The 25,836-nt window shown below is 32.1% G+C and overlaps 1 protein-coding gene across 1 annotated transcript; it reads right to left on the reverse strand.

The window, feature by feature from the left end:
• Window positions 1–22,289: 22,289 nt before the first annotated feature.
• Window positions 22,290–23,667, reverse strand: LOC120086361 (uncharacterized). Its single transcript, XM_039042981.2, has one exon. The coding sequence runs from the start codon at window positions 23,440–23,442 to the stop codon at window positions 22,516–22,518; it is 927 nt and encodes a 308-aa protein (XP_038898909.2). The 5' UTR covers window positions 23,443–23,667; the 3' UTR covers window positions 22,290–22,515.
• Between the last annotated feature and the right edge of the window lie 2,169 nt (window positions 23,668–25,836).

Consider the following 25,836-nt stretch of genomic DNA (forward strand, 5'->3'; position numbering starts at 1 on the left):
CAAATATAAATTTATATTTCTAAATTTTAGATTTTGTTCCATTAAAATCTTGAACTAATAATCGTATAAGTATAAATCTTTCAACTTTAATTATAAGTGTATTGGCTTACACTTTACGATAAAATAAAAATATATTAACCATCACACTACATTTAAGTTATATGTCGATTTAAACCATTAAAACAGGCTGTCAGCTTAAAGTTTTAAGTTTGTTTCCTTTTTTTTTTTTTTTTTTTGGTTATTTATATAGTTTACAATGTTATTCATAGACTTGTTTATGTTTGGTTATTAATGAGATTTTTAATTGAACTTAAATGTTATAGTTGGCGGACTCAACAAAATATAACAATAAACAAATTATAAGTTATAAGTTGTTGAATCCAAGCAATCTTAATTAGTCAATGAACTTAACTTCAGCTTAATTATCAATTTTGTTGTCCTTGATTGATTCGAGCTATTGAATTATTGGCTAGGCTATAAGAGGTGATCAATATAAGGAAAATGAAACAAAGTGTGACTAAATTAAATATAATATAAATAGTAAATATTTGATCTCACGATAGAGTTTAAAATGTTTATCTATTGATTTAATTAAATATATGTTTTTTTTCGACCATTTTTCTAGAAAAATTCATATATTTGGTGTTAGTGGAAATTTGATTTTTAAGTCGTTAAATTTAACAAGTGGAACCTTTTTTATAGCCCCAACCTTGAGTTGTGGGTTTGGACCTCAAGGGGTACCTATATTTTAGAGGGGTGAGAAGATAGGCAAAAGTGGTTATGGTGGATATCCCACACGCAAGTACCGTCATCTGGTAGGGCGAGGCATGTATGTTGAATTTTATTTTGTAGTAATAAATTTTACTTATTTATTTATTTATTATTATTATTATTATTTCTTTATAATAATAATAATAATAATAATAATTGTGAGTTCAACCTGTAACGGTTTTCTGTTTTGCAGGTTCAATCCCGACATCCACCAGAGGTTGCCATTCCAAAAAATTTTAAGATGTTTGTCCATCTGCCGCTGTTGTGATGACCCTTTCTCGGAATGACATTATGTCCTCCAATCTCAACCGTCCATTCTGATTCAAATGAGCAAACTTCAAACACTAGAAATAGAAGATGTTGTTCTTCCTCACCATCAAGAATGTTGTTGAGGTCTACATTACGGATAAGCCAAGTGTCCTAATAGAAGATTCGACTGAACAACATATCAGAGATGCAGTTGATTGGATAAAAAAGGATTTTCTATGCAAAAATGTCATTTTAAACAGTTTGACAAATAATTTGTATGATTATTAAAATACAATTAAGACACTGGCGCTACGCGCCATGTCTATCATGATCTTAGTCTCTTTAAATCTTATACTGAAACTGAGGATAAGAACATATTGTTAAGGGATCAGTACTCAACGAAAGTTGCTAGAATCAGCAAAGTTAAGCTGAAGTTTACCTCCAAGAAGACTCTCACTTTGAAGAAAGTCTTGCACACTCCGGAGATAAGAAAGAATATAGTCTTGGGCTATCTCCTTAATAAGTCGGCTTCACTCAGACCATAGAGGCAGATTTATATACCTTCATTAAGAATAATGTATTCGTAAGCACGGGTTATGCAATTGAGGGCATGTTCAAATTAAACCTAGACTTAAATAAAATGAAATCTTTTGTTTATATGCTATGTTCTTTTAATGTTTGACATGCTAGACTTTGTCATGTTAATAAAAGATTAATTAGTAACATGATTAGGTTAGAAATTATTCTTGTCATCTACGAATGAATTTGATAAATGTGAATATTGTAGTCAGGTTAAAATAACTAAAACTTCGCATAAATATGTACTTAGGGAATCTGAGGCTCTAGAGCTAATTCATTTTGACTTATGTGAATTTGATGGTGTCTTGACTAGGAATAGTATAAGATAATTTCACTTTTATTGATGACTGTTCCGATTTCATGTGTATATATTTGTTGAACAATAAAAAACCAATTTCATGTTTAAACTTTTTGTGACATAAGTAGAAAACCAATTTAACCAAAAGGTTAAGGGGCTTTTGGGGCACTAAGATGATATAGGATGTGGGGAGTTCTGATGTCTGGAGAGTTCTAATGTCTGAAGAGTTCTGATCAAGTATAAACGATCGAGTATGATCGAGCATGTTCAAACATGAGATGATATATGATGCACAGAAGGAAAATGACGGTTAGATACAAAACATATTCCATAAATGGACCCACAAATAATTAAAATCGGTGAGATTGGATAATGGGCCTCTAAACACCAAGATGATATAGGATGTGGGGATATACCATCTCATACTGGGCCCCAAACAACCCCTAGGAGACTTTGTAGTGATAGGGGAACTGAGTATGCCTCAGACAATTTTAACGAATTCTATAACTCGCATGGCATAATACATGAAAAGACTGAACCCTAGAAAATGAACGAAAAAGCAGAAAAGAAAAATATAACTCTATTTGAATTAGTAGTTGCTATTTTACTTAATTCAGGAGTCGCGTCTTATTGATGTGGTGACATTATCCTTACTGTGTGTTATGTCCTAAATAGAATAGCAAAATCTAAAAACATAACTTCACCCTACAAAGTCCTTAAAAATAAAAAAAAAAAACCTAACTCATTATGCTTTAGAACTTAGGGGTGTCTAGCCTTTGTAAGAATACCATGCCCCAAAAGAAGAAATCTTGATAGTAGAGCCTATGAGTGTGTTTTTATAGGTTATGCCGTAAATAGGAAAACTTATAGGTTCTATGACCTAGTAAACCAGTGATCATTGAGTCAAATGATATTGACTTCTTTGAGGATAAATTTCCTTTTAAATCTAGGAATAGTCAGGGCTCGAGTTCAAGTAGTTTACCACCTATTAGAAGCCTAACTCCTAGTGAAGAAGCTAATCTAAATCTTAGGAGAAGCAGAAGAACTAGAATTATTAAGGACTTTGGGAATGACTTCCAGACTTATAACATAAAAGAAGATTCTAAAGACCTAAAAGAAGTTTTGACCTCTGTAGATGTCAACTTATAGCAAAAAGCTATAATGATGATATGGACTCTCTTGAGTCAAATAAGACTTAGCATTTGGTAGACCCACTCCCTGGCTGCAAAGCAATAGGATGCAAATGGTTCTTGAGGAAGAAACTCAAACCTGATGGAACAGTGGACAAGTTCAAATCCAGATTTGTAACTAAGGGTTTCAAACAAAGAGAAAACATAGACTTATTTGACACCTTCTCCCTTGTGACTAGGATCACCTCAATCTGTGTATTATTTTCTTTAGCTGCCTTAAACAACCTTGTAGTTCATCAGATGGATTTAACGACTGTATTCCTTACCGGTAAACTTAAAGAAGAGATTTACATGGAACAGCTTGAAGGCTTCATAGTCCATGGTCAAGAGAACAATGTTTATAAGTTATATAAATCTCTTTATGGCTTGAAACAAGCTCCTAAGCAATGGCATAAAAAATTTGTTAACCTAATCCTGTTAAAAGGTTTCAAAGTCAATGAAAGTGATAGATGCATCTACTATAAGTTTGAAAAAATCTTTGCACGATCTTATGTTTATATGTAGATAATTTTTTAATCTTTGGATCGAACTTGCACGTTATAAATGATGTGAAATCCATTTTAAGTATAAACTTCGATATGAAAGACTTAGGAGAAGCGAATGTAATTTTAGGCATTAAAGTAACCAGGTCTGAAAAGGGAATTTCTTTAGATCAATCTCACTATAGGAAATACTCTAAACAAATATAATACTTTGAATGTAAACCAACGTGTACTCCTTATGACCCTAGTGTTAAGTTGTTCAAGAACACTGGTGACAGTATTAATCAATGAGTATTCGAGCATCATAGACAGTCTTAGATATGTTGTTAATTACAGTAGACTTGATATAGCTTATGTTAGGATTACTTTGTAGGTTTACAAGCAGACCAGGTATAGAGCATCAAAAAGCTATAGAAAGGGTTATGAGGTACTTGAAGAAAACCCATAACTTAGGATTTCTCGCTATCCTCGAATGATCCAACAATACTGACTAGTACTTCTTCTCAGATGATTCAAAGGCTACTAGTGGCTATATTTTCAATATAGTAGGCGGAGTTGTCTCTTGGAAGTCCAAGAAACAGATTATCTTAGCCCAATCTACGATGGAGACAAAAATGATAACACTAGCAACAGCTAGTGAAGAAGCAGGTTGACTTAGAAGTTTCCTATCAGAGATTCCCCTGTGGAAAAAGTCAGTATCATCCATGTTGATCCATGCGATAGTACTGCAGCAATTGCAAAATTTCATAATCGTTATATAATGGAAAGAAGCGACATATACATCATAAGCACAATACCATTAGAGAATTCCTCACTATTGATGTAGTTAGAGTGGATCACATATGAACTAATGAAAACATGGCAGATCCTTTAACGAAAAGACTGACCAGATAAAAGGTTACAAAACCTTAGAAAGGATGAGACTTGTGCGTATAGAGAAATGAATCATTATAAGGAAAATACTACTAGGTTAAAATCCCAAGCGCGACGAAAAGAAGTTTTAGACCATTTTCAAATTTTAATATTAAATTAACATAAGAAATAAAATCTAGAAACCCTTACGATCGACAACCTTTTTGGATCTACGATATTGATTGAAAAATGTTAGAAGACCAAAAGCCAGAGAGAAAAAAAACTAATTATGTGATGCAGAACTGAGAGTGGAGGAAATTAGAGAGAAGATCTCTCTCCCACTCCCATATAATTCCCTATTTAATTAATTAATATATTTAATTTAAAAATAAATTAAATCAAAATTTAATTTATTAAAATAAATCAAATAATTATTAATTAATAATCATTAAATATCTCATGTTTAATTAAATGTGCATTAGAATCATATTCTAATACATCCTTCTCTCATAACCTATAATTTTAATTCAATTAATTTAATTAAATCAAATTTAATTTAATTAAATAATTATTTAATTCTTCAATTAATTAATCATTAAGTCAAATATCGCATATTTAATTTAACATTATAATTGAATCAGATTTAATTATTTTTTCTCTCATATTACCTATAGTTTTAATATAAAACTAATGCGCATTAATTTTAACCTACAATTTTAATATGAATTCTATTCATATTAAATTTGATATTTGAACTCCTTCAAATATTTAATTCTCCCATTAAATTAATTTTTTAAATCAAGTTCAAAATAAATTTATTTTATAAAGTTTATTTGAAATATAAACTTTATATTTTAATGTATCATCATACATTATATTCTTTCTATTAGTAAATTTGAACATTTATAAATACTATAATTACCTTTGTTGGGATTAGTGTCCTAATTCTCCCGGAGTCTCGTAGTTTGTAATCTATACACATTGTTATGAATAAAATAAGAGTTATTTTATCTGGCATTTACTCATATCCAATAAACAAAGCTCCATGGTTATTGTATGTAGACTTAAACATGTATATGACATATACAAATGGATCATGCCTTAAGTGATAACCTAAATAGGTCTGTAATATAAGGATTAAGGAAGGATACCTGATCCTGGTGACACTATGGATACGGTCCACTTTGTAGAGATTTGCAAGTGTTATGAACTACTATAGATGGTAGATCCTGACCATTCATGTGGAAACATGTGAGTGAGGGTATCCTATACAAAGAGTTTGTATAAGACCGGACCACGAGATGATTCGTCTCTATATATAACGCCGTTGATACTAGAGACTTACATCTTTCCTAAACGACCATATGTGACATGACCTCAATCTTGAGTGTTTTAGGAACTCCTGCCTTTGAGGACGATCCTTTGATTAGTATGAGTGAGAATGGTCAGATTACCAAGTTAACATGCTTACCTTTTTGTGGACTTGTCTGATTTGGGAGCTAGGAACTCAATTACACAAGATGGAATTCACTCCTTCTCCGAAGCAGAGGTAAGTAGATAGATTGCTCCCTTAAGGGCTGATTCTGGAGCTTAAACATATTGGCCACAACTTCTCTTTGGAAGAGAGGACTCGGTCATAGTAGGACTATGACTTATGTTCATTAGAGGGATCAGTGGTATTTAAGGAGTTAAATGTAACTATAAGGGCATAACGGTTATTAGTCTACCTGTACTTATAAGAAATCTGTGAAGGGTTATCGCACTGTTGATTGTGTTGATATGAACACATAATATATTTGTAGTAAGAAAAGTTCAGCTGCCGGTCTTTAGTGGAGTGTTTGGCAGTTAACAGATGGTGGATCCCGTGACTAAAGAGTTTAGTCAGTTATTCATATACCGTTTGAGCTCTGAGCTACAGGTCCATAAGGTCCCCTTGGTAGCTCAATGAATTCAAGTTGAAGATCAGTTATTGGTGTTGATTTGAAAGGTTCAAATTGACAAGAGGTAACTCAATTATATATGATATGATCGGTGTGATGTATGAGATATATTAAGTACCATGAAATAGAAAAAGAACTATGGTTTATATGTTTCGTGAGATGAAATATTAAAACCATAGTTATAAATATAGTATGGTAAGTTGGTTATCATATATATTTATAATAATATTAATTATTGGATAATTATTTCATTTTCTCTAATAATCAATTGAGTGGGAGGTTATTGGTGGTTTCATGGTAGCCGTGAGATAAAAGGAAAAATGTTTTCCTAAATTTAGTATTTAATGATTGAGAGTTTCTATTCTCGGATTTTCTCACGGTGGTTGTCAAGTAAATACGATAACTAAAAGGACAACTGAAAAGAGACTAGACCATCGTGGAGTGTTTTTATACAATAGTCACTCAGCTGGCTGATTTGCTAAACGACCGCGGAGCTTCTTCTAAACGATTGGGCATCGTCTATACGATAGACTTGTCATCTACCACTTGCTCAATCATTTACACGATTGTTCATCCGGTCTCTTCCTCTAACCAAGTCCACACAAAGCCCAACTTCTGGATTCTCACACCGAGAATACCAAGGTAGCCATTGTGGTGGATTCGTACTCAACTCGACATTGTCGAGGTTTATTGGAGGTCATTCGTTGTGTTCATGGTCTTGGAGTTTACTATGTTCATGATCGTGGAGATCGCAGAGTTCATGGTTGCTGTGATCGTGCAGTGTTGAGATTGTAGTGTTCGAGCGTTCGAATTTGCAGTCTTGCTAATTGTTCGAACGTTCGTGATCAAGGGTGTTGAAGATGAGTCTTCAAAGTTATGTGTATTCTTTCCCTTGATCGTTTAGTAAAGTATGCTATAATTTCGTTTTGTGCATAGCCTATATGTTTCTATTTCTTGATTGTATTTGTTAATGTTCATATATGAATCAAATTTGGAACGATCATTCTGCTGCTCATGGAAATCCTCATATCCGATTTTCTTCAACCTTAATACCCTTTATGAGCTACTAATTGGACCTAATGGACTTACAGATCAAAAGCTCCAACGATATGAAATTAATTGGCTAAACTCATTAACCAAGTTAATCAATATTTGTTAACCGTGGGTATAATTCCACTATAGACCCACAATTGCACTCTTTTCACTGCAGATATATTTTTGTATCCACGAATATTGATCAATAACAGCAAGTTAGTCTTTGACGGGTATTCGTAATACCAGCTAGGTCAAATTACTATTTTACCCATGGGTTATATCTACATCCTTAAGTACCAATGCTCTTCTAATTAACATCCTGTTTGTGGTCCAACCATCAAACAAAAACCCTCTCGAGCTAGTGAGAGGGTAGGGTCATTTGTTCAAGTTTTGGAGTCACCACTTAAGGGGACACTCTGAAGGAACTCTTATCAAAGTATACCTATGAGTGGAAGTAAGATCGTTCCAAATTCATTGTGACAGAAATACCGCATTCACAAACATACAACAACTTATGCATCTACTAACAAATTACGACATACTTTTAATAATAAATAACAAATGAACAAGAGACTCACCTTTGAAGAACTTTTCTTCTCTGTATCTCTCGCTCTCGTCAAGACCAGCAACTCTTATTGTCGCTTCAACGCCAAGCCAATCGTCTACCAAAACTCGTTGTCGCTAAGCAACGAATGGTTTTCTCCACGAACCGGACACCACCACTCAGTAACCTCGATATTCTCGGAGTGAGAGTCCAGGAGGTGTGGGCTCTGTCAGATTTGGTAGAGAAGAGGAAAAGACTACGATCGCATTCAACGACCAAACAAGTGGGAGAAATTTGTGTCTATCGTATAGACGAATGTTTGATCGTAGAAAAAGGTGCATGATCATTTAGGTAAACGGGGCTGATTTTTTAGACAATCGTTTAGGAAATCTCGCTCTTGCGCGCGATCGTTTAGTAAAAGCTATACGATCGTCTAGGTCGATTGTGCGTGTACATGGTCGTTTAAGAAAACTTGAGCCATCGTGTAGGCTCTCGTTTGCTATACGATGGGTAATGTACAAATCGTGAAGCGATTATCCAATCTCTTTGCAAAAAAAAAAAAAAAAAATTTAAAAAACATTATATCCTTCTATTGTGAAAACTGAATACAACCTCCCACTATCACGTACGGTTATGGAGAAAACCTGCCAACAATTATCTCATAATTGTTTAATTATAAATAAGTATAATGATTATATTTTTAACCTATAGTTTCAATATCACATCATATGCAACATAAACCATAGTCATTTTCTCCTTCACTAGATATAAATCATATTTATATCTTTTTCCTCCAATTAATGTATCTCATACATCATGTCAACTATATCATATATAATCGACCAGTTTAATCATATCATATATAATCAAACGCCCTATTGTCAATTTGAACGCTTCAAATTGACCCAAAAACTGATTCTCGACTTGAATCCATTGAGCTAGCAAGGGGACCTTATGGACCTGTGGCATGAAGCTCCAACAATACGTGAATAGCTGACTAAACTCTTTAGCCACGAGATCAACCATTCGTTAACTACCAGGCACTCCACTGAAGACCGACAACTGCACTCTTCCCACCACAAATATATTTCTGTGTCCATCGGATATAACAAGTCAACAATACGATAACCCTTCACAAATGCTTGTAAGTATAGTTGGGCCAATTTACCATTTTGCCCCTATAGTTACATCTAACCCTTTAAGTGTTGGGGTTGATGCCGAAAAAATCTCGTGTCCTATAGTTTGTAAATAGTTTGTACGAACGCTTGTGTTGTATAATATATGATGTTTACTTCACATCTTGATTTTGCTCAGTTGTATGTTTTATTTGCTTTACCACAAATCAATAAACATAAAAGTTCTAGTTATCTGTATGTAACTTAAGCATTTATGTGGCGACATACAAGTGGATCATGTCTTGAGTGATAACCAAAATGGTCTGTAGTATATGGATATAGGAGGGAAACCTTATCCTGGTAATGCTACGGATGCGGCCCGCATTGTGGAATGGTCACAAGTGTTGTGACTTGTCACAGTTGCTCTGATCCTGATCATTCGTGTAAGGGACATGTGAGTGGGGGCGTCCTATGAAAAAAGTTTGCATAAGACCTGACCACGAAGTGTTAACGTTTCGTTATATAACACCGTTCATGACAGAGACTTCACTTCACTAGGATGACCATAGGTAACATGACCTCAACCCTGAGTGAGTTGAAAACTCCTGCCATAGAAGGCGGTCTTTCGATTTGTATGGGTGTGAGTGACCAAGTCGCCGATTCAAACCTACCATTTTGGGGATTCGTCTGATTTGGGAGCTGGGAACTCAACTACACAAGATGGAATTCACTCCTTCCTCGAAGCAGGGGTAAGTAGATAGATAGCTCCCTTAAGGGCTAATTCCAGGGCATGAACGATGTGGCACCACACACCTTCTCTTGGCCCGAGAGGTGTCCACACATAGTTGGACTATGTCGTATTGTTCATTAGAGGAATCATTGGTACTTAAAGAGTGAGTTGTAACTACATAGGTAAAATAGTAAATTGGCCCAGCTGTACTTACGAGCATCTGTGAAGGATCATCGTACTCATGATTGGTTATATCCGATGGACACAGAAATATATATGTGGTAAGAAGAGTTCAGCTGTTGGTTTTTAGTGGAATGCCCGACAGTTAACGGATGGTTGATCTCGTGGCTAAAGAGTTTAGTAAGCTATTCACGTACCATTGGAGCTTCGAGCCACAGGTCCATAAGGTCCACTAGGTAGCTTGGATAAAGTCAAGAATAAATTTTTGGGTCAGTTTGAAATGTTCAAATTGACAAGAGGGAGTTCGATTATATATGATATAATTGAAATGGTTCAAATTGACAAGAGGGAGTTCGATTATATATGATATAATTGAATTGGTTAATTATATATGATATAATTGGCTAAATGTATGAGATACATTATTTTGGAGAAAATTATATATAAATATGATTTATATCAAGTACATGAGAAATTACTATTGTAGATATATAATATCAAACTATAGGATAAGAATATAATATGATTATATTTATTTATTAATTAAATTGGCTAATTATAGGAATAATTGGCCGAAATATTCTCCTCAATCGTGCGTTAGTAGGAGAATCGGTATTCGGTTATTGTAATCATCGAATAAAATGAAAATTTGTTTCATTGCAAGAGTTTGTAAAAAAAAAAATGCAATCGGTGTGAAAACGTCTTGATCGCTTACTCGAGAGCCTATACGATAGAGTCTCATCGTCTAAATGATCGCACACCTGCATCTAAACGATTGCATGCCTTCTTTAAACGATCGTTTAGCTTTTCCTAAACGATCGCACAACGTGCCGAGTTTTCTAAACGATCGTTTACTTATTATTAGACAATCGCTTAGTAAAACCTACACGATCATGTAGCTTTATCTAAACGATAAGTATCCCCGCTATATGATAGCTTTCTCTCCCACTTGCTTATCGCCTACACGATCATCCCGTTCCTCCGACCTCTACCAAAATCACCAAAGTCCACACTTTGGATTCTCACTCCTATAATACTAAGGGCTCCAAGTGGTGGTGTCGTCCCCACTTCTGCTTGCTTGTGCTTGTTCGTGTAGACGATCGTGCTGCCGTAGCCGTCTGATTTGTTGGGCGATAGAGTTCATAGAGGTTATTTCGCTGCATTGAGTTCGAGACTGAAGAGAGTCTTCAACTGGTATATGAACTCAATCCCTCTTAGTTTATTTATCAAAGCATGTCGTTAATTAATGTAAATTGCATAACTGTCCGTTAGAATGTATGTGTTGTATTTGGGTCACAATGAAATCGAAAAGATCCGAACGCGCTCATGGATGCTCTTCATTAAGAGTTCCTTAATTAAGTACCACTGATCCCTCTAATGAACAATACAACATAGTCTTATTATGTATGGACACCTCTCGGGCCATGAAAAGATGTGTGGTTCCACATTGTTCAAGCCCCAGAATTAGCCCTTAAGGGAGCAATCTATCTACCTACTCCTTCTTCGGGGAAGGAGTAAATTCCATCTTGTGTAGCTGAGTTCCCAGCTCCCAAATCAAACGAATCCCCAAAGTGGGGGGTTTGAGTTGGCAATCTGGCCACTCGCCCATGCAAATCAAAGGATTGCACTCAAAGACAGGAGTTCCCAACTCACTCAGAATTAAGATCATGTTACCTATGATCATCCTAGTGAAGTGACGTCTCTATCATGAATGGCGTTATATAACGAGACTATAACACTTTGTGGTTCGGTCTTATACAGACTCCTTTGTATAAGATGCCCCCGCTCGCATGTCTCCACATGAATGATCAGGATCAGACCATCTGTAGTAAGTCACAACAATTGTAACTCTTCTACAAAGCGGGCCACATCCGTAGTATCACAAGGATAAGGTTTCCCTCCTATATCCATATACTATAAACCATTTTGGTTATCACTTAATGCATGATCCACCTGTATGTCTCCATATACATGCTTAAGTTACAATGACAACCAGGGATCTTAGTTTATTGGTTTTTGTAAAGCAAATAAAACATCTCATGTTTCATAGACAATAGTAAAGAAAATATCATATATTATTACATCACAAGCGTTTGTTCAATACGGTGTTTACAAACTACAGGATCCAACGAGAGTTTAGGGCATCATCTCCAACACACTCATCTACTTACCCTAAAGTCAGGAAGGAGTGAATTTCATCTCGTGAAATTGTGTTTTTAGCTCCCTATTTGGTATTGTCCCCAAAATAGTAGGCTTATTGAGTCGTCAAACTGGCCAGTCTCACCTATACAAACCAAAGGACAACCACTCATGAACAGGAATTCATAAATCACTCAGGATTAAGACTAAGTTGCCTAAGTCATCATAGTGAAATAGAAACCTGACTAGTCAACGGAGTTATATCTAGTGGTTACTTTTTTCGTGGTTCGGTCTTATGCAAACTCATTGCATATGATACCTCCATTCGTATGTCCCCTACATAAATGTGTTGGATCGTTTCATTTGTATCAAATACAAAGTGAGTCGTATTTATAGTGTCACTAGGATAAGGTACCCAGCCTTATCCATATACGATAGACCCTTTAGGCTGTATCTTAAACATTGATCCTCGTATGTATCCACATACAGTTAAAGACTCATACAACAGTCTATGATGTTAGTTTATTGGATTTGGCTTATTTAGCCAAGATAAATACAATTAACTATTTGTTCTAATAAACATTGATAACACTTTATTAATGATCGGTTAAATGTTACATTTACTATCTACAAGTTTTAGGGCATAAAACCCAACAACCAAACCTGTAGACTGGGATACCAAGAAACAGATTCAATGGATAATAATTGTTCACAAGTGATATGAAGTGAATCAGGTTAAAACGAACACAGAGTTCCTTTCCTATGACCTAGAGTTTGAACATGATATCTTAAAGCGTAAAAAAGGTTGAACTTAGTTCTTAATGAGATCTATACTTGATGTCAAGTGGGAGCTAGCTACAGAAGTACTCTTAATAGACTTACTCATGTGAATATCGAAATGGGGACCGCTTTCTATGAAGGTTTAGGCAAGCTCTCTAGAGTGTTCACTAAACCGGGATACACGTGCTAGGCCTTAAAGCATGAACTTTCGAACTACGCCCTCATGATGTTGTGTGTGAGATGTTGTTAGAGATAGAGTTCATAACCAAGAGTTACTCAATTATATTATAAATCATCTACACTACGTAAATGTTCAAGTTGTAAGACACCTTTACTTATGCACAATATTGTACAAACTGATACAGCTCGATGAAAAATGACTTTCGTATGGTTTTAAATTTTTAAGTGGGGGATTGTTAGTGAATATTTGACTTTTAAATGAAAAGAAGACCCTTTGAGAATCCAACGTCGTTAAGTTTAACAAGTGGAATCTTCTTTATAAACTTCCACATTGAGTTATGGGTTTGGACCCCAAGAGGTACCCATATTTTAGAGAGGACGAAGAGTTAGGAAAAAATGGGTATGGTGGATATCTCACACGTGCGGGTCGTCGTTCGTCTAGTTGGTTAGGCGTGGCGTGGCATGGCGCACATGTGTGTTTGTGGAAATTTTATTTTATAATAATAAATTTTATTTATTATATATTTATTTATTTTTGGGCTTCTTATGCATGGTCCTCGCGCACGTTTCATGGTTGCATGCACTTCTTTCCCTGTCCGTTTTGCATAACTGTTGTTGTATTGAGTTCCATGTTTTTCAACACATATTTTCCTCCCTCTCTTTTATGCTCTTAGACGAAAACACTTCCCTTTACACTTTCCTTTGATGTACGTTTTCCGAGCAACTTAGTTTTTGAAAGATGTGAGATTTTCGATCGATTCCAATACAGCTTCGGTTGAGACATAATTTCTTTTTCTAGGTTTTTTTTTAAGGATCTCATATCTAAGAGTTCCATGAGCGCATTTGGATCGCTCCGATCTCACCGTGACCGAAATACACATTATACATTTAAAACATACAGTTATGCAAACAAACACTAATTATCAGCATGCTATGAACAAGAAAATAACAAGGGAAAGAGTACCATACTAGTTGAAGACAATCTTCAATCTTTGGTACTCAAAGCAGCGGAACCCTCCAAGCGATCTACCAACGGCTAGCAGCAGCGTCAACACAGTAGCATGAACAACAACACAAACACGAACGTCGCAGGGATGACACCACTAGTAAAGAGCCTCGGGTATTCTCGGAATGAAAACCCAAAGGGTGGTCTTTGGTGAATTTGGTAGAAGAATAAGGAAACACGAATCGTGTAGGCGATAAGCAAGTGAAAGGGAAAAAGGCGCTATCGCATAGCACGCTGCTTATCATTTAGGAGAAGTTACACAATCGTGTAAATTTTACTGAACGATCATTTAGGAAAAGGTATACGACCGTTTAGCAAAATCAGCACACTAACGATCGTTTAGAGAAGCTATGCGATCGTGTAGACGACAGTGTGCGATCATTTAGGTGCGAGGTAGACGATCGTTTAGGCGGAGAGGATCTATAGTATAGTCTCTCGATTTTCTTAAGCGATCGTTTACGAAACACCAGCGCACTCTCTCTTTTTCTCTTTGGGCGATTGATCAAAATGAAAACTATTTTCATTTTAACTCATCAACCGACGTTGTCCCACTAACCCACATTCAAACGTGAATTTTGGATTAATTATCATATAATTAACCAACTAATTAATTAATAAATATAATCATATTATATTTTTATCCTATAGTTTGACATCACATATCTACTATAGTATTTTCTCCTCTACTTGATATAAATCATATTTATATATAATTTCCTCCAAAATAATGTATCTCATACATTTAGTCAATTATATCATATATAATTAACCGGTCCAATTATATCATATATAATCGAATTTCCTCTTGTCAATTTGAACATTTCAAATTAACCTAAACACTGGTTCTCAACTTTATCCAAGCTACCCAGGGGACCTAATGGACCTATGGCTCGAAGCTCCAATGGTCCGTGAATAGCTAACTAAACTCTTTAGCCACGAGATCCACCATCCATTAATTGTCAGGCATTCCACTAAAGACCAACAGCTGAACTCTTCTTATCACAGATATATTTATGTGTCCATCGGATATAACCAATCATGAGTATGATGACCCTTCACAGATTCTCGTAAGTACAGTTCGGCCAAATTACCATTTTGCCCCTGTAGTTACATCTCACTCTTTAAGTACCACTGATTTCTCTAATGAACAATACAACATAGTCCAACTATGTGTGAACATCTCTCGGGCCAAGAGAAGATGTGTGGCATCACATCGTTCAAGCCCCAGAATCAGCCCTTAAGGGTATCTATCTATTTACCCCTGCCTCGGGGAAGGAGTGAATTCCATCTTATGTAGTTGAGTTCCAGCTCCCAAATCAGACGAATCCCCAAAATGTAGGTTTGAATCGGCAAACTGGCCACTCGCACCCATACAAATCAAAGGACCACCCTCAATGGCAGGAGTTCCCAACTCACTCAGGATTGAGGTCATGTTACCTATGGTCATCCTAATGTAGTGAAGTCTCTGTCATGAACGGTGTTATATAATGAGACGTTAACACTTCGTGGTCAAGACTTATACAAACTCTTTGTATAGGACGCCCCCGCTCGCATATCCCCAACATGAATGATCAGGATCAAACCATCTGTGACAAGTCACAACACTTGTGACCATTCCACAAAGTGGGCCGCATCCGTAACGTTACCAGGATAAGGTTTCCCTCTTATATCCATACACTGCAGACCATTTTGGTTATCACTCAAGACATGATCCACTTGTATGTCACCACATATATGCTTGAGTCATATACATATAACCAGAGATTTTATGTTTATTGGTTTGTGGTAAAGCAAATAAAATAAGTAACTGAGCAAAATACAAGATGTGAAGTAAATGTCATATATTAACAACACAAGTGTTTGTACAAACTGTTTACAAACTACAGAACACGAGACTTTTGGGTATCAACCCCAACAGTTTTATCCTGGACAGCGTGACCATTGTTGAATTGCTTGCATAAGGGGTAAAGCCGCGAAATGTCTTAAAAGTAGTGAGCTCTGCGACTCAGCCTGTAACAATATTCTATTTTGCAAGTTCAATTTTGACGTGCGACGCCGTCCGATCGTACCAGTTTTCCATCCATCGGAGGTTGCTATTCCAACATTTGGTTAAAAGACATTTTTTTTTATCCCTATACTTTCATGAAAATGACAATTTAGTCCCTAAATTTTAGTTTGTGACAATTTAGTCCATATACTTTTAATTTTGTAACAATTTAATTTTTTAACTTTAGTACGTAACAACTTACTTGATGTACTTTAAAACTTATAACAATTCATCCCTAATGTAAACACAATCATCAAAATTAAATGCAAATTTTTATTATTTTATGATATAGACTTTGTATTTTATAAGAATGTCGAGTCTCTAATTAGTTTATTAGTTTATTTATGAAAGAAATCTCATTAATTCTTATTACTAATTTCTACAATAGATACTAAATTGTTACTAAATTGAAAGTACAAGGGCTAAATCATCACAAACCAAAGTTTAACAACTAAATTGTTAGTTATATAAACGTTTAGCAACTAAAAGTAATTTTTAACTTATTTTATTGATGTTTTCATCAATATTTGTGTACAATAATTCAGACATCCATAATTTCATCAACGTCGACCATTTTAAATATTGAGTTTGCCACATCTATTTAATTGTTAAAGGCGATTAATCACATCTCGTTCCTTATTCACAAAAAGATTATCGATCACATCCTCTCTCTTTATTTTGGAGGACTCACACCATATTTTTCATTACTTTGCATCACTTTCTCTTTCTCCCTTATCTAACATCACTATCTGGACCAAAATCGACCCAAAAGTTATGTTTTGAAAATTTGTCACCTTTTGATAACTATATAATTTTATTTTATCTTTTATTTTTTAAAATTAAGCTTCTAAACTTTACCTTCACTCGTAAATTTTATGTTATGTAGTCTACTTTCTATCTTTATCTTCCAAATCTAAACAAAGTTTCAAAAATTAAAATAATAATAGTAATAATAATTTTTGAAAACTTTTTTTTTCTTATAGATTTTAACTAAAAATTCAAATATTTATTTTGGGAAAAAAATCTTGTAAGCAAATTGGAAGAAAAACAAGCTTAAAATTTAAAAATAGAAAACTAAAACAAAAATAATTACGAAATAGAACCTTAGAGATCAAATACGTTTATTCGTAAAAGTTGTGAGAAAAAAAGTTACATTTTCAAAATTTAGGAATAAAGCGACACTAAAAATTTGTAATTTAACAAAAATATATATGTATATATAAAAGCTGGCATGGGCAGTTGGCACTATCGAACCCAAGTCAAAGTAATTCTTCCCTGTCGCAAAGGTAATCCTACCTTCTCTGATGCTAATAATTTCCAATAATAATAATTGTCCATAAATGATCCAAAAACCATATGATTTTTGTCATTATCACCATCACTTCTTAATCTTATTCCCCTACTCACAGCTTACAAGTCATTTTTTTCAACGAAATAATAATAACAATACTGTTGAAAATTTTGAATATATATTCACAGTTATATGGTTACATTTGAAAATTAAATATAAATCATGTTGATTAGATTAAATATTTTGTTGCGAATTTGAACATAATTCAACAGACATATTAATTATATATTATGTCACATCTAATGATTCGATCTGTCACTCTATTTCAAAAAAGGTGTGAGGGATGAGCTATTCAATCAATTTGTTAATTTTCATCTCCAACTCTAGATTTGATGTCGTAGTATGGTCCTTAGTAGGAATTGAACAAAGTAAATATTAAGACCAATAAATATGATACAATTCAACAACTACTTTAAATATGTTTAAAATTCACATCCAAAGTAAATGGAAAAAGAAAAAAAATTACAAAATAAAATTTATTGCAAAAACCTAACAATCAAAATTGTATATGTCACATATTGAGGCACTATTTAACTCTTATTGAAGTGGGAAGTTTATTTATTTATTTTATTCATCTGATTAAAAAACCTGAGAACATAAATTTAAATGTTCGAATATTAAATAAAAAAAGTATAGGTTACGCTAATTTATAATTTTAATATATTTTTATACTTGTTTGTTGTACTAAAAAAATAAAGTCCAAGTGAATAATATATTTTTAGAAAAAATATGTTTTTGATTCCTAGATTTTGAGTATAGTTTCAATTTAGTTCATAAAGCTAGTCAGTAAGTTTTGAGTTTGGTTTCAATTTAATCTATAAATTTCAAAATACAACAATTTTACTTTTGATATTTGAGTTTTACTTTTAATTTGGTATCGATATTTCAAGATTTATATTTTTAACCTCAATTTTTCACTAAATACTCACTTTCGATCTTTAGTGTTGATGTATGTTAATAAATTTAAAATATTCAAATAACTATTATTAATTAAGTTTAACTGTTTTTCATCACTTTTAAAATTTCACTGAATAATTATTTAAAATTAATTAAGAGACATTGACGTCAATTATTAGAAATGAGTATTTAATGAAAATTGATGTTAAGAATGAAAAATCTTGAAACCAATGACTAATTTGAAACAAAACTCAAATCTCAAGAGTAAAATTACAACATTTGAAAACCTAATGACTAAATTTAAACCAAACTCAAAACTCAAGGACTAAGGTTCTTCTTTGGAAACTATTTTGTTTTTTATTTTTTGTTTTTGAAAAGTAAGTCTATAGACACTACCTCCGACTTCCACATTTTTTCATTTGTTATTTACTTTTTACCAATAGTTTAAAAAACGAAGTCAAAATTTAAAAACTAAAAAAAAAAAGTAAAATAATAAATGATATAGAAATAGACTTAATTTAAATAAAAAATAAAAAATAAATGGTTACCACACATAGCTTAAATATGTAAAATTTAAGGATCAAATAAAACAAAATATAAACTTAAAGAATAAAAATATATTTTTCCATTATTTTTTATTTATGTATTAATTAAGATAAGATTATAATGTCATGTGACGCTACAAAACGCTAAAGTAAAAATTTATTGACTTATCAAGCATAACAGTACAAATTCAATATTTATTGACATTTTTACAAATTCAAAGAAGTAAAAAACTAAGATAAAATAAATAAATAAATCTTGAAGTTTATCGATTAAACGCATTAAAAGACTATAAAGACCCTATCAAACAAATTCTTTGAACTTAATATTTAAAAATCGAAAATCAAACATCAATTAAGCTTAAATAAGGAAGACGTGTATTTTGGATTTTTTAAATTTTAATTTTTAAATAAATAATATAAAGTATTTCGAGTCAAGAGACAATGAATGTAAAAAAAAAAAAAAAAAAAAAAGTAGACCTATGAAAAGGGGACTCAGCGGTTTCTGACCGTTAATAATGGAGATGGAGTGAGGTCCCTAGGATCTAGGGGCCCCACAAGGCCAACTAATGACGTTGATGACTTTAATCAAAAGGAAAACAGAAACACAGTCAACTTATTTAGGTTTCTGTGTGAGCGAGTCACACCGCATTAAATCCTCATAAGCCTTCCCACTACTACTTGCCGTCGACAAACCTCCTTGCCACGTGTCACCCTTCTCTCCAATCAATCGTTATTACCGTACGCCACTTTCTTTTTGCGGGACCCGCCATTTTATAGTTAAATGGACCAAAACGGAAAAATAACAATAATACTTTATATATATAATATATATATATAATAACAGCAACAATAATAAAATTTTGGGATTAATATTTTTATACAATATTTATTATAAAGTCAATATTTTTTAGACTTTTTTATTTATTTATTAGAATTTCTCTTATGAATGTTCAGTGTTTGTATTTATTTGATTCTTGACTAATAAAATTTTTAGGCGCTACTTGATAATCATTTTATTTTTTAAAATTTAAGTTTTTAGACATTACTTCTACTTCTAAATTTATGTATTTATTATATACCTTTCATTGATGGTTTAAAAAACTAAACCAAAATTTGAAAACTAAAAAAAGTAACTTTCAAAAATTTGTTTTTGTTTTTTTAATTGATTAAGAATTCAACTATTACAGTTAAAAAATATGCAAATCATAGTAAGAAATTGAGAGGAAATGATTTTAATTTTCTTTAAAAAAAATTACCAAACGGGCTTTAAAATTTCCATCACATGTTTATTGAGTTTAAAAATAGTATAAGATCGTTAAGCTTATAGTATTATAACAAATGAATCTTTAAGGCCGATAATAATTTTGTTTCTAATTCTTTTAAATTTATGTTTATTTAATATATCCCAATTTCAAATTATCATTTTCATATATATTAAATAAACACGGCAATTTCCAAATAAGTTATTGAAGATGAATTTTTTTATTTAGAATTTGGCTCGATTATTTAAAACCATAGTAAAAACTAGAAAATAAGTAACCAAACTTAGAATTTTACTATAAAAGTTTCACGTCATCTTATTATTTTGTTTAAATCCCAGACCCACACGAGACTAAAATTTTCGATCATGTATGTAATAGGTCATTGAGATACTCGACATTTCTTTTTTAACAAATTCGTGTATCCACTAAACATAAAATAGTCATTTTAGGATTATATTTTTCACTTTGTGGTACAAATCATTTATGTATTTAATACATTAATTATCAATTAATTATTTCATTACAAACTGAATACCTAAAAGATGATGACTAGATGGTTATATACCATAAATAATTACATAAATCAAAATTAAAAGTTAGACAAAATAGTTACATGGGACGTAGAAGGTATTTTTCTTTTCAAGATGTCTAATTTTGTTTCCTCAGTTTATTACTCCTTCTGTCTAAAAAAATATGTAGCTATTTTGATATTTAAACATAGTCGATAAATGTATAAAATATATTTATTTTGGTCTTGCTACTAGTTATACTGACAATAACAACATATTTTATAAGCTTATTTGTAGCTATTGTTTTTACGGACTTTAGAAAGGATGTTGTTTAAAATAGGATGACTAATTCCCCTCTAGTATATAGTTTTTTTTTTTTTTTTTTTTTTTAAAGAAAAAGAATTAATACGTAATAATATATTTTAGTCTAAGTCATTTTATCTATTTCATTTATTTGCACGCAATATAGAAGTCCAAATATTTATCTTATCTATATTTTAATTTTTTATATATTTTTTTTAAATCTGTTGATTTAGTCATCGTAATTAATTGTCTAAATAAACAATCGACTTTAAAAAAAAGAAAAAAAAATTACATGAACAATAAATTGGAGTGGGAAGATTCCAACCAAACCATTTATTCGTTAACAACATGATTATAGTATAGTTGAACTATCTTTATCCGATAATAATGACAAACGGTCCATTCGTAAATTCATAGTAGCGAATTTTATTTTTATGTATCAAATTTTGTACGCTATGTATTAAAAGAAAAATTATGCATTTTTATAATTACACACATTTGTCTAAATAAACACGACTTAACTATTATAAAAACCTATGTTATTAACCTTTATTTTAAAAAAAAAAAAGACATTTACTACTAACATTAAGATTAGAAGTTTGATTTTTTCACTGATATCGTAAAAAAATATATATTTGGATTACTGATTTGAAAACTTAATTCGATACATTTTTAGATATTCACAAAGTAAATTAATTTGTGCTAAAAGTCATCCAATTATTAATGAAAAAAAAACGTTAATCAAGAAATTGATTATAGTAAACATTGGAAGATCACTAAATTGAGAGAGGGGAATCAAGACAAGCACAAAGTCAAATAAGTAATGGAATAAAGATTAGATTATAAATCAGGTAATTTGGCATTTATAACCTCTTTTTTATAAATTTTCATGAATGGTAGTTTTAAATTTACTATTTTTATCTTCAAAATTCGGATAAATTTATATATAAAAATTCAATTTTTTTTAAAAAAAATTAACTGATCAATAAAATTAAAAATAATTTTTATATTCGATAAAATCTTAAACTTTTCACAGTAAAATCTGTGTATTTTAAAATATATTTAAATTAAATTTGTAATTTAAAAAATTTACAAACGTATATTATACAAATCGTAATTTAACTTAAATTATTTATAAAACAAAAAGACAAGAAAGATTTCAAAAACTATTACAACGAATTTAGCTTAAGAATAATTGATTTGACCTTCTTGAGATTGAAAATTTGTTCCCACCGTGACCGTTGTTATAAAAATAAAGTGATAAAAACAATTTTTTTTAAAAAATCCTAAAGTCTAATATAGTGGTTTCTGTTGTTATTATTATTTTTGTATTGATAATAAATTAATGCACATGACATTGTATGCCTCTTTTTCCTTTTTTTCTCACTCTTTTTTTTTTTTTTTTCTCTCTCACTCGGTAAAAAGAGGGGAAAATAAAAATAAAACTTGTAGGAGGGGTAGAATCGTACTTTCGAGAAGTGTATCACCATTAACAATCAATACTGTGGTCAAACGTCAACGGTAATCGATATCAACGGTTGTGATTGACTCTTCCAAAGTCCGCTATCTTCCTCGACCGGTTCGCACAGAGATGAGGCTTCGCCGGAACCCTGACGTTACCGGAGAAAGAAGTTTCCGGCGGAACTACCTTCTGGTTCCAATTCCGGTTCGGACTTGCTCGTACAAGAGGACTCAAACAAAATGCGAATCCCGAAACGTTTTGATTGTGGCCTAATCTCCCGCGTTTCACCGATCCAGGAGCCGCCATTGGAGACAATTGAAACTTTTGAGAAATCGGAGAACGATTGGAACCTTCACATTCTTCATCGGAGTCAGATACTCTCACTGGCGACATTCCGCGTTCAATCCCCTGGCAATGCCTCCGTTCGGCAACGGCGATCGATTCCTCGACTGGCGTAAGGCTTGACTGCTGCTTAATCCGACGGCCGTTAAAGATCGTTGAGAACCACGACGGCGATGAAGAAGACGAATCTGGACCGTGCGATTCTCGAGAAGTATTTTTGTGATTCTTCTCGAAATTCTCGGATCTAGACCTAAAAAGCTTGGACCAGAGCGAAAATTTCTTACTCCTCTGCTTCCGATCGAAAGAACCCGTACTGACGAACGTAGTGTTCGCACTGTTGTTCGTTCTATAATTAGGTCCAATTTGTGGAGTACTGTAGAACCGCTGATGGCGAGGGCGGCGATTACCTTCGGGATCGAGATTACTCCACAAATCTTCATCCGATTTTCCAGCATAAGGAGAGACAGAACGAAGGAACACAAGCGGTGAAGGAAGAGGATCATCCGCCGCACGAATACCGCCGGAACTGAGTTCCGATTGGTTCTTATCTGCCTGTGCCTGAGCGGCGATGATAGTTAAAAGACGCTCCCGTAAACAGGAAGCACAGACGCCGACGGTGCTGCTGAAGTCGGAATGGTGCTTCTTGCACCTCATTTACTGATGAAACAGCAAAATCGAAGTCGGATGAAGGTGTTTCAATGGCGGATCGTGAAGATTGCCGGAGACTTTAATCGGAGGATTTTGGATTATGAGAACGAATAAGAGGAAGCAGAAGAGAAGAAACTTCGTTGAAGAATGAATCAAAATTTTAGACGACAGAGACGCCGGTTGGGATATAGTAATTATTGACAGACGGGACTGCTGACATTTTTTAATAACTATTTTAAAAAAATAATAAAGGACACATATTAATTTATAACCATAAATTTTAGATTTTATCGATTAAAATCCTTAACTAATAACTTATTAGTTTAATAAATAAATTTCACCCATGTATCCATTTACATTTTATTTAATATTTAATTAGACTAATATCATATGAAATTTATAATTTAAGTCAATTAAACTCTTAAATTTTTATCAATTAATTAATTCATGCCATTTATTACGATTAGCTTGAAAAATCATAAATGTATTAATATTTTTAAATGTGTGCAGACTTCTTTTAAATTTGGTTTTATAAAATGGACAATAAGAATAAATGCGTGAATTTTCAAATGAAATTTTGTATGGATGTCTTAAATTGATCCATTTTATAAAAATGTAGATGTTTTATTGATACAATTATAAGTTTCACATGATGTTTTTTCAAATATAATATAATTGATAGTGTAAATTGATACGATTACAGAAATACAATTATTAGTTTATGATTTAAATTGATACAACTTCCAAAATTTAAAGTGTAAATTGATATTTTTCTACAAATAAAATCAAGGATAAAATATTATCTTGGTCTTTTATATTTCGAAGTCGGCTCAATTTATGTATTCTCGTTAGATCTTAATTAATCTTCTAAAAAATAATATATTATCGAAATTGGTTAAATGATAATAATAATTTTTAGATTATAAAATTAATTTATAGTAAAATTGCTATTCCATTAAAAAAAACAATAAATTAAAATTCTATTTAATACTTGTGGGAAATAGAGTGACTAAAACCAAACAGACTTGAAAATATAAAGATAAATTTAAGGGAATAATACATTTTTAATCCTTAGGTTTTGGTTTTAGTTTCTATTTGATCCATAGGTTTTGGCTCTAATTTCTATTTGGTCCATATGTTTTAAAATGTTACACATTTAGCTCATAAGTTTTGAGTTTTGTTTTAATTTAGTCCATAAGTTTCAAAACACGATTTCATCCTAAAATTTTGAGTTTTGTTTCAACTTTGGTCACTGAGTTTCAAGATTTTACATTTTTAACCTCAATCTTTCATTAATTACTTACATTTAATCATTGACTTTAATTTCTATTAATTAATTTAAAATAACTATGAAGTGAACATCTTAAATTTAATTTTAAAAATGATGAAAATAATGAAACTTAATTAACTATAATTTTTTCAACGATTTTTAATTTATTAACTTAAATTAATTATAAAGACGAAAAGTGGGTATTTATCGAAAAACCGAGTTTCAAAATGTAAATTTTGAAACATATGAACTAAATTGAAGTAAAATTCAAAAGTCAAGGATAAGATTGTAGCATTTTGAAAAATATAAATTAAATTAAACTTAAATTCAAAACTTAAAAGACTAAATATGTAATATCTTGAAATGATTAAATAAAAAGGAGACACAAGATCTAAGAAACAAAAAAAAAATGCCTTTTTTCCTCAATTTAATCATTGAAATTAAAATTAGGATAAAGATGGAATAGTCGTTTCCGCCGGTCGCAGACTTGCACTTATGTTTCTCCGTTTCTGTCTGTTTGCATAACTTTGATTGTATTTTTTTTTATTTGACAACGATTACTTATTTATTTATTTTAATAATGCGACTACCTAGTTGGTTTCTATTTTTATCAGATTGATTTTTTTTTAAAAAAAAAAAAAAATCGATTTTGACCTATCGCTTTTAGTTAAAATATAATTTTAGTCCATTAAATTGTCCTATCTGCCCTCCGTTTTTTAAAATACAAATTTAATCTCTATTTTTTTGTTTCCAGATTTACAGGATTTTAATGACATAAAATTCATTTCAATACCTAATAAATCAATGATTGTTTTTAATATAAAAAATAAATCAATTTATTTATAAATATAACAAATGAGAGACATTGATAGACACTCATAAATAGATAGAAATGTTCATGGAACGGGGATAGAAAAACCTTTCCTGCCCCCTATTTCATTCCTCATCCCCACTAAATGTCCCGTGAAGATTGGGGTAAGGATTCTCTGCAGGAAAAAACTTTTTTGTTTTTTTTTTTCTTTCGAATAGTTTATTTATTTTTAACAAAATTTTAAACTTATTTTCAATCAAATAAGATTTTATATATTATATGAGTTATTTTCAATAATTTTTTATTTAAAGAAAACATT

This window comes from Benincasa hispida, chromosome 1 (assembly GCF_027475165.1).
Source record: "Benincasa hispida cultivar pf3 chromosome 1, pf3_genome.v1.1, whole genome shotgun sequence".
Lineage (NCBI taxonomy): Eukaryota > Viridiplantae > Streptophyta > Magnoliopsida > Cucurbitales > Cucurbitaceae > Benincasa > Benincasa hispida.

Coding starts and splice junctions, on each gene's coding strand:
- LOC120086361 (XM_039042981.2), bottom strand. CDS start 23,442: ATGAGGTGCAAGAAGCACCATTCCGACTTCAGCAGCACCGTCGGCGTC.